The following is a 13,329-nucleotide window of genomic DNA, read 5'->3' as shown; positions in this document are numbered from 1 at the left end:
TGCTGTCTGGAAAAATACCTGCAGTGTGGGGCAGATGGCAGTCATTATCCCTCCTACTTGTCCCCTCTAAACCCTTTCATTCTTTCTCTTGCTTGCTCTTCTAGAAAGGGTCGGGGCTGAAGTATACAAACCCCAGAAAGCAATATACTGAGACTAACTAAACTAAAATCAAACAGAATAGAACCCTGGACAAGGCTCTTATTCAGGGAAATCAATTCTCAAGGCAGTCTGATTGATTTATAAGCATACTTTTTAGTTTCATTGATTTAAGGATTCAGTGTGTTTGAAAGGAACCCATGGAACACCTCCTTACAACTCTGGCATTCTATTCATCTGGTGACTGTAATTAACAAGCACACACAAGAGGAGGAGGAGGCAGAGTCTTCCCCTTTCTTTTTATAGCGCTAAATTCATTAAGGGGAGCTGACCTCATTCAAGGCACATTCCATGTTTGGGATTAACACAGATTCAGGCAACAGAAATATGCAAACTAAAGCCAGGAGTGTTTTGCTCAGTGCAATGAAAGGAGTGAAATCAGTTAATTCATCAGTTTTGTTGGACCCCTTTGGTTAATGTAAAAGATGCGGATGTATAGGTTTTCCTGAGTACTTTATCAGACAAGCGTGTGTGCCTGGGGGGTGTTCACGGACCTCTCGTGTTCTCCCCTATTGACTGAGCCTCTACGAGTTTTAGTTTTGCAGATTAAAGAAAAAATTGGCTTCTAAAGAGATTGCTTCCTGGATGGAAGGAAGCGGCACCTACGATAGAATTGATACATCATACTATAGTTTAATAGAATTACAGGACATTTCTCTAGCAGCAGTCTGGTCGTTGCTCAGATATCTTTTCAGTTCTTCATTCATAGCAGTGGTTAATTTACTGAAAGATTGCTTTGAATGACATTAAAGGGGAAAGTTTGTGTACTGCAGTGCTGAAGGGTTGGAAACAGATTCATTCCCCGAATAGCTGTGACAGACTGGGATATTCACGATGAGTGGGGTCACACGTTGCATAAAATCCTGGTTTGCTTACTCATGGTTTGTTGAATAAACTGCAGTGGGCTGCTTTCACCCAGCACCCTAAGCCATGAATTGTAGTTTAAGATCTCAACAGCTGAGTTTGCCAAGCCAAACCAGGCGAACTGAATTATGGCTAAATGCCTTTGGCAAGCACAACCCATCTTGTAGCTGAGCCTACTATGCGCACACTGACCTGTGAGGAAACCACGTTAAACATGTAACCGGGTTCACACATTGCACTAAACCATAGGGTAATTTGAGCTTGGCCTAGCACACTGCAAGAACCCAGTTCTGTAACAGCGCAGTTTGAAGCATCCATGAAGCCACCCAGTTGGGGTTTGTTTATTCAGTAGACGATGACTTGGTGCAGTACATTAAATCAGACCGCCTCAGAAAAAGGCACAGCGTCGCAGGGCAATGCACGATTTTTGTTGGCAAAATCTACAATCCCTTCCTTGATTTTAGCCTCCTCTTTCCCTTCTTCGGGGGAACAAAAGCCGGGTTTAGGAGCCGGTTCCTGGAGAAGTTACATCTTGGAGGATTAGGGAAAGGAAAAGTGCTTGGGGGGGGGTCGCCCCCCGGCCACGCTGCCCACCATCTCCCGTTACTGGAACAAATGCATTTCACCAAGGGCTTTAGAAAAGCGTCGGGACCGGGGAAGCCAATTACAGCCGCCCCGCCGCGCGCGTTAGCCGAGCCTAAGCGCAAAAGGAATGTTTCAAAACAAATCAGAGCGGGACTTTTTCAGCTCCCTGGAGTAACGCGGAGCGTGACGAGGGGATCGGGGGGAGCTTCAAAGCTTGGCGTCCATCGCGCATCTGGGCTCGGTCCTCCTCCGTGCTTCGGTGGCGCCGCGGGGAGCGTCCGATTGTGTGCACGCTTGCCCCCAACGCTTTCCTGTCTGAAAGGGGAAGGAAAAAAAGGGGGGAAGGGAGAGGAGGAGGAAAAAAATGCTTCCGAAAAGCGACTCCTTCTCTTTCGCATCCTTGGCTCACACACATACATTCACACACAAACGCCGCTACCGCTTTTATTCCTTCGGGGACCGCGCTTCCACATTTCACCCGCCGGGCCCCGCCCCTTTCCTCCCCGCCGGCCCCGCCCCTTCGGCTTGGAACGCGCTTCCCCGCGCTCGGATTGGCTGCAGCCCTGCCGTAGCTCGGGACCGGAGCCGCTGTACCGCTCCGGCTCGCGTGCGGCCAGCAGTTTTGCAGCAGCCGCGGCGCGCGCGGGGAGCCCGGCAGGCAGTGCTGGCGGAGGGGTGGAGCGGAGCGGAGGTTGCGGGGCTGCAAGACGCGGAAGGAAGGGGGGCGGGCAGCCGGCGGGCGAGGAGCTTGAGCCGCCGGCGGGCGACCTTGCGAGCCACTGCGGTGCGGGGCTGGCCTCTGCAAAGGCGTCCGGAGCCCTCCTCGGATTGGCGTCCAGAGAGCTGAGAACTTCCCATAAAAAACAAAATTAAAAGCCGGGGAGAAAGAAAGAGAGACAGAGAGAGAGAAAGGAGGAGAGGGAGGGAGGGAAAAACCCACGGAACTAGGCGACAGCGATCCGCGCTCCCGCAGCTGCTCCGCGGTTTTGCTGCCGCGGCTTCCTTCCACCGCCGCCCGCTCCAGCGGAGACCCGGAGTCGCTTTGCCCCGCTGCGCAGCTGGCCCCGAGGACGATGCGCTGCGCCAGCAAACTTTCCTCGCCGCCGCTCTGTTGCCTGCGGCGCTGGGCGGCTCGGAGGATGCCGATCGCCAGATAATCATGGGCGCCCCGAGAGGAGCCGAGCGGCGCCCGGGAGCAGCACTGCGCCAGCGGCGCTTCTGAGTGCCCCCGCCGCCCTGCTCCACCTGCCTCGCGCTGCCCAGCCGAGAACCGTCGCCGGCCACCGCTCCGCCGCTTCCTCCTCGCCTCCGGTCCAGCCCGGGGATTCCGCTGCGCCGCCGGTCCTCCTTGGCGCGGAGGGGGGATCCGGCGTGCCTCCTCGTCCCCCGCCTTCCGATGCCTCCCCCGGCGCACCCGGCGATTTGGGACCGGGATCGCCGCCTCGCCTTTCTCCGGCCGGACTTCCAGGTGTAGAGCCTCTCCGGAAAGGTTTCCGTCTCGCCGGCCTCCCTCCCTGCCTCCCTCCGCCCGCCCCCCCTTTCCCCAACCTCCCCCGTTACTTCTCCTGCGTGACTTTCTCCCTCCAGCCCTTTGGGTGCCCCTTCGCCGTATCCTAGCCTTAGTTTCCCCAGCGGTTTCTTCCCATTTCCATCTTGAGTCCACAGTATTTCTTCTCCTTCCGCGTAATTTATTCGCTACCTTCCTCCACCGGAGTTTGGATTCTTTCCCCCTTTCTTCTCTTCCTCCTCCTCCTTATCCTCCTCCTCCTCCAGGTACTCCACTTTCTTCACTAAGGGTCTGTTCAAATTGGGGGTGGTGGTGGCAGCAGCGGGGAGAGAGGACGGGGTAAAGGAAAGGGGGGGGCAGAGGTTTGCGCATGCCAGGTGTAAAGTCAGCCGAGGTCCCTCCTCCCCAATTCAGGTTGTGTGTTTTTTTTAAAAATTGAAAATAGATTTGCCGATTCTGTAACTCCTCTGGATCTGGTGGGAGGAAGATAAGCACTTACTCCCCACTTCCTTAGGGCCAGGCAGCAGCGCTGGCTGTATGAGGCAGTGTGCCTCTGAGAGATGTGGAGAGGGAATGAGAGGCAAAGGGCTTGTAAAGTAACCCCCCAGAAAGGCCACCTTCCCTTCCTTTCCCTCTGATTTGCTCCTTCCTTCTGTCCCTGGAACAACCCCATCTCCTAAAGCTTTCCTGCTTCCCCTCCTTTCCCAGACACAGAATCAACAGGCAGCCAGAGAGAAGGGGAGGAGGAGGTGGGGGTGGCACGGAGTGGTGAGCTATGGATATTCTGTGCCCCCTGCTCCAGTTTCTGCTCGCTGTCTTGTGGACTGGTGCAGGAGCTCTGATCAACTTGAAGTATTCCGTGGAAGAGGAGCAAAGAGCTGGTACTGTGATTGCAAACATTGCCAAAGATGCCCGAGATGCAGGCTTTGTGCTGGATCCTCGGCAACCCGCTGCTTTCCGAGTGGTGTCCAACTCGGCGCCGCACCTGGTGGACATCAACCCTGGATCAGGGTTACTAGTGACCAAGCAGAAGATTGACCGGGACTTACTTTGCAGGCAGAGCCCCAAGTGCGTGATCTCTTTGGAGGTCATGTCAAGCTCCATGGAGATCTGTGTGATCAAGCTGGAGATCAAGGACCTCAACGATAATGCTCCCAGTTTCCCCACAGATCAAATTGCGCTGGAGATCTCCGAGACAGCCAGCCCAGGGACCAGGGTACCCCTGGAAAGTGCTTATGATCCAGACTCAGGCAGCTTTGGAGTGCAGAGCTATGAGATCACCCCCAATGACCTCTTCGGCTTGGAAACCAAGACGCGAGGAGATGGTTCTCGCTTTGCAGAGCTGGTGGTGGAGAAGAGCCTGGACCGAGAGACCCAGTCTCATTACAGCTACATGATAACAGCTCTGGATGGTGGTGACCCACCCAATTTTGGAACAGTGGAGTTAACTGTCAGAGTCATTGACTCCAATGACAATAATCCTCTCTTTGAAGAACCATCGTACGCTGTTAGTGTGCTGGAGAATGCTCCGCTGGGTACACCAGTGATCCGCCTCAATGCCACTGACCCCGATGAGGGCACCAATGGGCAAGTCTTGTATTCCATCCACAGCTACGTATCTGAAAAGGCCAGGGATCTTTTCCAAATCAACCCTCAGACCGGCCTGATCACTGTCACTGGTGCAATTGACTACGAGGAAGGTCATGCCTATGAACTGGACGTACAGGCAAAAGATCTTGGTCCCAACTCTATCCCAGCACATTGCAAGGTGACTGTCACTGTGCAGGACGCCAATGACAACCCCCCTCTCATTAACTTGCTCTCTGTTAATAGCGAGCTGGTGGAAGTCAGCGAGAATGCCCCTCCCGGCTATGTAATTGCCTTGGTGAGAGTGTCCGACCGGGATGCTGGTGCTAATGGCCGGGTGCAGTGTAAACTGTTGGGCAACGTACCCTTCCGCTTACAGGAGTATGAGAGTTTCTCTACTATCCTCGTGGACGGGCGTTTAGACAGGGAGCAGAGGGACCAGTACAATCTAACCATCCAAGCGAAGGATAATGGGGTCCCTTCTTTGCAGGCCACAAAGTCCTTTACTGTCAAGATCACAGATGAGAATGATAACCACCCCCACTTTTCCAAACCTTATTACCAGGTCATTGTACAGGAGAACAACACCCCTGGGGCCTACCTCCTTTCTGTTTCTGCCAGGGATCCTGATCTCGGTCTAAACGGCAGTGTCTCCTATCAGATTGTCCCATCCCAAGTAAGGGATATGCCGGTTTTCACCTATGTCTCCATCAATCCCAACTCAGGGGACATCTATGCTTTGAGATCCTTCAACCACGAGCAGACCAAGTCTTTTGAGTTCAAGGTCTTGGCCAAAGATGGAGGCAACCCTTCCTTGCAAAGCAATGCCACCATCCGAGTTATCGTCCTGGATGTCAATGACAACACCCCTGTGATAACAGCCCCTCCTTTAGTCAACGGGACTGCAGAAGTGTACATCCCCAGGAATGCTGGGGTTGGCTACTTGGTGACCGTGGTCAAGGCAGATGACTATGACGAAGGGGAGAATGGGAGACTTTCCTATGAGATGGCCGAAGGGGACAGAGGGTTTTTTGAGATTGACCAGGTCAACGGTGAGATAAGGACCACTAGAGCATTTGGGGAAAATTCCAAGACTACGTATGAGCTGATCGTCGTGGCCCACGACCATGGGAAAACATCGCTTTCAGCATCTGCCTTGATTTTGATATATCTTTCTCCAGCCCTGGATGCCCAAGAATCCATAGGATCTGTTAATTTGTCCCTGATTTTTATTATTGCTCTGGGTTCAATTGCTGCCATTCTGTTTGTCACCATGATCTTCGTAGCTGTCAAGTGTAAACGGGATAACAAAGAAATCAGGACCTACAACTGCAGGTAAAGTACTGATGTCTTGGTATTAGCCTAATGTGACTGCTTAACATCAACCCTTTTAACGTGCCATTAAATCATTGTATCCCTTGATAACCCAGCAAAGGTTTCACTCGCTTCCAAGATAAGGCCACGTAAAAGGTCAGCCATGAATTCCTTTTAAACACGACTCCAGTCGGGGTACTGTGGATGTATTATGGCGGTTTGTATTCTTTGCCTAACCAGGACTGGGGAAAAAAACAAGTCCCATAGCCATGCCATGAATGTACTGAAAGAATGAAAATACAAGGAAATGTGATAATAGTGGTACCGCAGGCTTTTATGTGCAATCTTGAACGTACGCCGTCACGCATCTCTGCTCTGGTTCGGACTGATTTCTTTTGTCTCTTTCTTTTTTCCAGGGAGGGAGGGATTAAAAGAGAAACCTCCCCGGATCAGCCTGAGAGTAGGTTTGGCAGTGAATACGGTCACACACTTTTGGCCATTGCTAGCTAGGCTTTTTCAGAGTGGCTGCAGTCCTATTGCTATCCTGTCCCCACCAGATGAGGTCACTGTAGGTGTTTTTTTTAGAACTGGGCTTGTTTTCTCCAGAAGGGGTTGGTTGTAAAAAAAAATGTGAAAGCTGGTAGAAATATATACTAAGATAATTTTTTTCTGGGAGAAAGGGGAAGAGAGATGATGATCTTGGCCAGGCTCTTTGAATTGACTGTTTGGGGGAAAAAGAAAAAAGGCAGAGTCTTTCTTTCCTTCGCTGCTGCTGTTCTTGCAAGGAGAAAATTATAACTAAGCTATCCTTCCCTTTAATCCTCTTCCCTGTACCAACTTTATCTACCAAGCGATCTGCTAAAAGAATCAGAGGTTGCTTTTAAGTTGCTTTCCCCTGCTTTTTCAACGGTGTTTGAAAGACGCCCTGTCTTATTTTTATCATCCTGTTGTCTGCATTTGTGGATGTGTTTGTCCAAGACAGAGGGTTAGGTACAGCTCTCCCCCACCCCCCCGCCTGCTTTTGAAATCTTGAGACACGGATTTGGGTCCCCTGAATATGTAACAGCCGTGTGATCATTGTCTGTCTTTTGCTATTCTCTGTGTGGCACAAGTTAGTAGACAAATGCTAACCACACATGAATATCAATTGGGTGCCATAAAGGAACAGCTGCAATCGCCTATAAATGGTTTAATCCTGTTACGAATGAGATAGCCATAACTTCTCCATTCCGTCAGTTCTCAGTCATTTCAGAGAGAAGGGGATGGAAATGAATGTTGCCCTGTCTTTTGAAAGATCCTCAATGCCTCCAGTGATTTGAGAACTGGCATTCTTTAGTGACTTATTTACACTGTTAATATGAACGGAGTTCAGGGTTTTTATGTCTCACTTGAGTTTTACAATGCCTTCTTCCTCCAGGCAATACAATATTATGAGGGCGTGAACGTATCAAGACCATCATCTGCAAATAAAGCCATTGCATTTCCAGGGGTTCAGCTTTTAAATGAGATCTAATATGCTGAATTTCTTGCCAGCTCGGCCCATTAAGCAAGAATAGGCTCGAAGGAAAGCAAGGCTTCAGTTGTGTCAACGCCCCGCACAGATTTCCACTTCGGTATAACTAGTTGGTTTAGCATGATGGCTGGGGGATTAATGAAGTGCGCTTTAATTAAATAATTGGCCAGTAGAAGGGAAAAACACACAAATAAGGCACAAATGAATGCCTGAATAGGCAATGTTTCAGATCCTCGCTGGAAACGTTTCAACCCATGATGCGTTGAACAGGGCAGTTCTCTATGAGCCCATCCAGAAGGGAACTTCATCAAGTTCAGCAGGATTTCCTTTGAGGTAAATACAGGTCTAGGAAAAGGCATTTGAAATGTCAGCTGTCTACAGAAAGTGCACTGGAGATTTTCCTCCCCAGAAACACGCTAGGGTTTTCTAAAATGCACTGAGGGGCACGCTGGGAAGAACGTATCTTGTTATTTGTCCAGCATGCATTTGAAATCAGGGATAGGAATGTGCTTCTCCCTTAGGGTGTGATACAGAAGGCCCATCCTTTATGGAACCTTTTGTTCTCCATGTACGGGGCAAAAGTGTGGCATGCGTAGGCAAGTTAGCTGATTCTTCCTCTGAGGTGCTGATTTACATATGCTTTCTGGATCTGATCTCGAGCATCCAGTGTAGGCATTTTGATGACCTCCATCTCTACCTGTTGCTAAATGGTCAACCTCTTCCAGTCCTCTTCTTTCTCTGGGGTGCCTTAATTTTACCTCCTGGCGTTAAGGAATTGCTGTTTGAGCCTGCCATGCTGGAGCAATATTGCCAGTCTGAGCAGATGATATCAGGATGCGTCAAATAATGAGAGGAAGGCATTTTCCATTTGTTCTTTCTCTTCCTCTGTGTTTCTCCTTATTAAATCCACATGATCATCAGTGGCAAACAAACCCCCTTTCAGTCTTGCATTCCTTTTTAAAGAATCTTGTGCTGCAATTACACTATGTAACTATTAACTAGCAATGGGACGGGCCATTAAAAAAAGGGTGCTTTTAATTATTCTCTGGAGAGAGAGAGAGAGAAAGGTCTTTGGGATGTTTCCCTCTACTTCCCATTCAGCAAAAATATTGCTGTGTCGATCTGTCAGATGAAGATTCTCACAGACAGCCTTCCAGGAACTGGGCATCCCCCAGATGTGTAAACTTGAACTGCCAGAATTCTGCACAATGGAGACCCTGCTGGGGGAATTGTGCGAATGAAAGTCCACATATTTGGAGGGTATCCAAGCTGGAGGAAAGCTGCATCTGGATCATTTGTCTTGTGGTTTTGTTGCAAAGCTAGCCTATGCAGTGAACTTTGGTGGGTGGTGGTGGGTTTTTTTTTTTTTTTTTTTGAGCTCAACAGGCATGACTTTGGGAAATGAACATTTTCAGGCCTTTGGTACAAGTCAGATCTATTTCTGACTTTTAAAGCCAGGCCGCAGTGCTTCACATCTTTTTTCTATATCTACGCCTGTGTGGCACTGATAACGAGTCACAGTCCCCAGTGGTAATACCAAGTCACAGTTACTTCAATCTAACTCATCAAGATAACACTGATTGCAGCCATGTCTTTAATTATTTTTCTGGTTGTTGTTTACTGATAACTTTTCTCCTCTTGCTCCTTGCTCCTTCCTCAATATTTCTTTCTTGTGCAACAGACAACCGTGTATTTTTGTTAACCAGTTAAAGGTCAGAAAATGTGTGCGTGTTTATACATTCCGTTCAAAACTCAAAGCTCTTCGTTCTAGTAACAACTGACTTGCCTTGCAGGAATGATGTTTGGAGCCGGCCAGATGGGTGGGCTTCATCTCCCAGAATTCCTGACCTTCAGAGCTGTTGCTAAGAATTCTGGGAAATGGTCCACACATCTGGAGGGAAAGGCTGGCACAGAGAATAGGAATGAATTGGGATGGTGTGTCAAGTGGGGTGTTTCAAGCTGTGAGATATCACGGGAAGAACGACTACTAAGGAACAAAACATACCAGACGGATCTGTTTGAAGATTATACTAATCTGGCAAATTGAGTTCACAAAATAATTGGCCTGCAGAAATTCTGGCTGTCAGGGAACAAGTCCTTTGCCAATGCCAGGTAATTGACTCCACTGGTTGTTTATAAATGTGTATTATCTAGATAGAACACCTTTTGGGCAAGCTGAAGGGACATACCAGGTTTACTGAAATGGGAAATGACATGGTAGAGTCTCTCTGCTGATTTTTCTCTCAGCTCTCCCCATTTCTGTGAATCCATTTAAATAATTTTCCTGATCCTTATTCCCAAAGGAAATGCATTTGCGTACTCTTTTTCAGTGCATGGATTTTTACATAATTATTTTTTCCCCCCCTTTTCTGCAGGCTGAACTATATCTCTGGTAACTAGCTGCTGACCATTCTAAGCAGCAGAAAAACAAAACAAACTTAGGGGAATTTTTTCTTCCCTACCTACCTCTCCTTTATTCCTCACTTGTTGTTCTTATGTGTCGGATCCACCAACTTTTTATGCTTACGAGAAATAAACCCAAGATCCTTCGCTGTCAAAAGAGCCAAGCCTTGACCCTGCATGCGGATGGGAACCGGTCTCCCTGGGATGCCCTCTTGACTAGTGTGTGGTTTGAGGATGACGTAAGGTTCTCACTTTGCTTTCTTGTGTCCTGCAGAATTGCAGAGTACTCCTACGGGCACCAAAAGAAATCCTCCAAGAAGAAAATCAGCAAGAATGACATCCGCCTGGTGCCCCGGGATGTAGAGGAGACTGATAAAATGAACGTGGTCAGTTGTTCCTCCTTGACATCATCCCTCAACTACTTTGACTATCACCAACAGACTCTGCCTCTGGGTTGCCGCCGATCAGAAAGCACCTTTCTCAACGTGGAGAACCAAAACAACCGGAATGCAGGCCCCAACCATAACTACCACCACACCTTCACTGGTCAGAGTCCCCAGCAGCCAGATCTCATTATCAACGGGATGCCTCTTCCAGAGGTGAGCAAGAAGGTAGAGCTTTCTCTTGGATTGAAGAGGGCTGCTCACTTCATGCCCTGCCTTGCAAAAGTCCCCAAATTGCAATAGTGGGCTTTGGTTGGAAGTAGGCACTTGGGGCTAAATAGAACCCAAACAGTTCTGAGTTGATGTTGGCTGCCATCTTGGATGACTTTAAAAATTGGACCAGCTTCCCCAAATGTGACATTCTCTGGATGACGTGAACTCCTATTCACATCATCTTCATGATGAGAATGGTAGTCCAGTGTATTTGGAGAATGCCAAGTTGGAATTGACAGATCTCCTGAAGAGAGGTCTGAAAGTGGCTGTTAGCTATGTCCAGGTTCCTCCTGAGTGGCAGTTCTTGAGTGCAGGAAACTGGATGTTACGGCTGTCTCTACAGGCTTCCCTGGTGCACCTGATTGGCCACTGTGGGAAACAGACTTAATGACTCTTGACCTGAATTAACACAGAGCTTGTTTATATTTGCTGCTTACTTGGACTTCTTGTCTAAGTGTTGCTTTTGATTCCACGTCTTGAGCATCTGCACACACCTGCTTGTTTGTAGACCTAGATGCATGGACTTAGTTTGACTTGAGTTTGTTTTGTGGAGGAGCATTGCATTTATTGTTTTATTGTGGCTTTCTTAAGCCTTTTCTGTAACTAAAATGGTTCAGCATAGTTGTAAAGGTAGATTGAATAAATAGCAGCAATTAGTACATGTTAGTCCTGTATTGATGGTGGTAGGTTGAAGCCATGCAGACCAGAGATGGGAAGGGACCTAAACTTTTGAAGTGCTTTTGTTTATTCACCAAACATAGCAAACTCTTCATCATGACCTCATCTGTCTTTGTAAAAAGAAAAAAGGAGATCAATTCTTACTGCTCCAGTTACAGGCCTATAGGGATAGCAGGCTGGTGTCTTAACTCTAAAGCCCGCAAAATTCAGAAAAGGATCTCTACTAACATGGCCACATGTGGTAGTCTTAGCTTCCAGGTTTTGGTAATTACCATGGGGATTACTCCTGCTCTTTCTGATGTTTGGGCTGTTAATACCAATGTGTATGAAGCCACCTACACCTCAATGGATAATAATGCAGTCAACTTTGTAATGTGTCTCTACCAAGAATGGAATGGTCCAATGAAGACTGAACATAGCCAATGGCCAGAGAATGCTCCTTAACTGCTTTGAGTCAAGAGAAGGAGGATTGGAATGGATATTCTGGATGAATGGCTGGCTGGAACCTGAAGAGGTCATGCTGTTCCTTATTAAAATACCATTTTAGGCAGGGCTAGTTTTAATAGCAGATGTGGCTGTAGTGCGCTACATTCAGGTCACATGCTCAATGGCTTTCTGGAAATTTGCTCATGATATTGAGTGATAAACTAACCACACTGGCTGCATTTGCAAAACACACGAACCACAACAAGCCAAGCAAGGATAACACATAGCAGGTTGCATGAATGCAGCCACTGGATGTATATCTGAACTAGTTACGTATATTATGAGCACAGCCTAGTGATGTGCAATTGCCTCCCTAGGAGATAACTTTTAAGCTACTATTGCAAAGTTTAATCAGGGAATCCATGGGGGAAGGCAAATGTTTAAAAGATCAGAGTTCCATATGAAATGTTCTCATGTTTGCTTCTGTTTCGTGGTATAATAGTGATGAGGGAAGCACATGGTTTGCCCTAAAGATCTTTGGAAAAATGTTCCTCTATCCAGTGAATAAATGGAAGGTGAAGCTGTCTTCTGTATGTCACTGTCAAATGCGGGGCCTGTCAAGTCTCACATTGTGGGGTAAGATCAGGGAAGCAGGAATTACAGAGACGTCAGTAAGGTATCTTAAAGCCAGTCTTGGGGTAAATACAGACTCTTGGAAATAGCAAAAGCGGCCTCCAACCCACATTTACAACGAGCTCATTCAGGTGGAGTCTCTTTAAATCAGTGTTTTTCAAACTTGGCAACTTTAAGATGTGTGGACCTCAACTCCCAGAATTCCCCAGCCAGCATGAGCACTGATTTAAACGATCTGAAATGCTCTCCACTGGGCTTATGAGACAAGCTGCCAAGGACTGGCCTAGTGTCTCTTGATGGTTTATGGTTCTTCTTCCTTCCATTCCTTTCCCAGCCTCCTCACAATCTCTCACAGTGACAGTGAGACTTTGATTACAGGATTGCTCAGTAGATGCTGGTGCTACGTGTGACTTCAGACAAGAGGCAAAGCCTCCTCTATGCCTTGTCATCAGAGAGGTGGCAAGCTTTGAAATGGAGGACGTTTAGGGATATGGCTCTGGTCAAGTGGTAGGGCAAGTTGCCTTGCATGCAGGAGGTTCTGTGTTCAGCTCCTAGCATCTCCAAGATCAGGGGCTGGTGTAGCCTTTGATGAACCATGATTTGAAGCATCTCTCATGATTGACTCTGCTGATGAGGACTCAGTTCCCCAACTTGGAGGTAACAAATGACAGGGAGATGTTCTCTTCTCCTTGAACCTTTGGGATTAGCTACCCATCAGGGTAGACAGTATAGAAATTCCTGGATTAATTGCATGATCTGGTGCAAGATCCATAGAAATTTTGAACATACAGCAAGGAAATTAAGATTTGTCTGCAATGGCGCTTTCTTCTGAGAAGATATTTAATAGATTATATGACTGACATCACTGCAGATTTCCTTGAAATGAAGTCACTAGTCCAAGGATACTTTTCCTTCATCCTTTTCAATTCTGAAGTGTAAATACCTTGTTTTTTTCCCATCTTCCTGCGATAGGGTTGTTGGAGAAACATGCTGTAATATAGTAAAGC

The 13,329-nt window shown here is 47.8% G+C and overlaps 1 protein-coding gene across 1 annotated transcript in view; it reads left to right on the top strand.

Annotated features, from left to right (window-relative positions):
* The first annotated feature begins 3,887 nt into the window (after positions 1–3,887).
* The window catches only part of PCDH19 (protocadherin 19), a 112,103-nt gene continuing 102,661 nt past the window's right edge, over positions 3,888–13,329 (top strand). Inside the window, exons 1-2 of the mRNA XM_063313757.1 lie at positions 3,888–6,034; positions 10,204–10,528. Of these exons, the coding sequence (XP_063169827.1) occupies positions 3,888–6,034; positions 10,204–10,528 (2,472 nt within the window). The remainder of the gene's footprint in view (positions 6,035–10,203; positions 10,529–13,329) is intronic.

The sequence above is a fragment of the Candoia aspera genome, chromosome 12 (genome assembly GCF_035149785.1).
Source record: "Candoia aspera isolate rCanAsp1 chromosome 12, rCanAsp1.hap2, whole genome shotgun sequence".
NCBI classification, from domain to species: domain Eukaryota; kingdom Metazoa; phylum Chordata; class Lepidosauria; order Squamata; family Boidae; genus Candoia; species Candoia aspera.
Note: the sequence above shows the minus strand (reverse complement) of the source record. Positions and strands in the feature narration are given on the sequence as shown.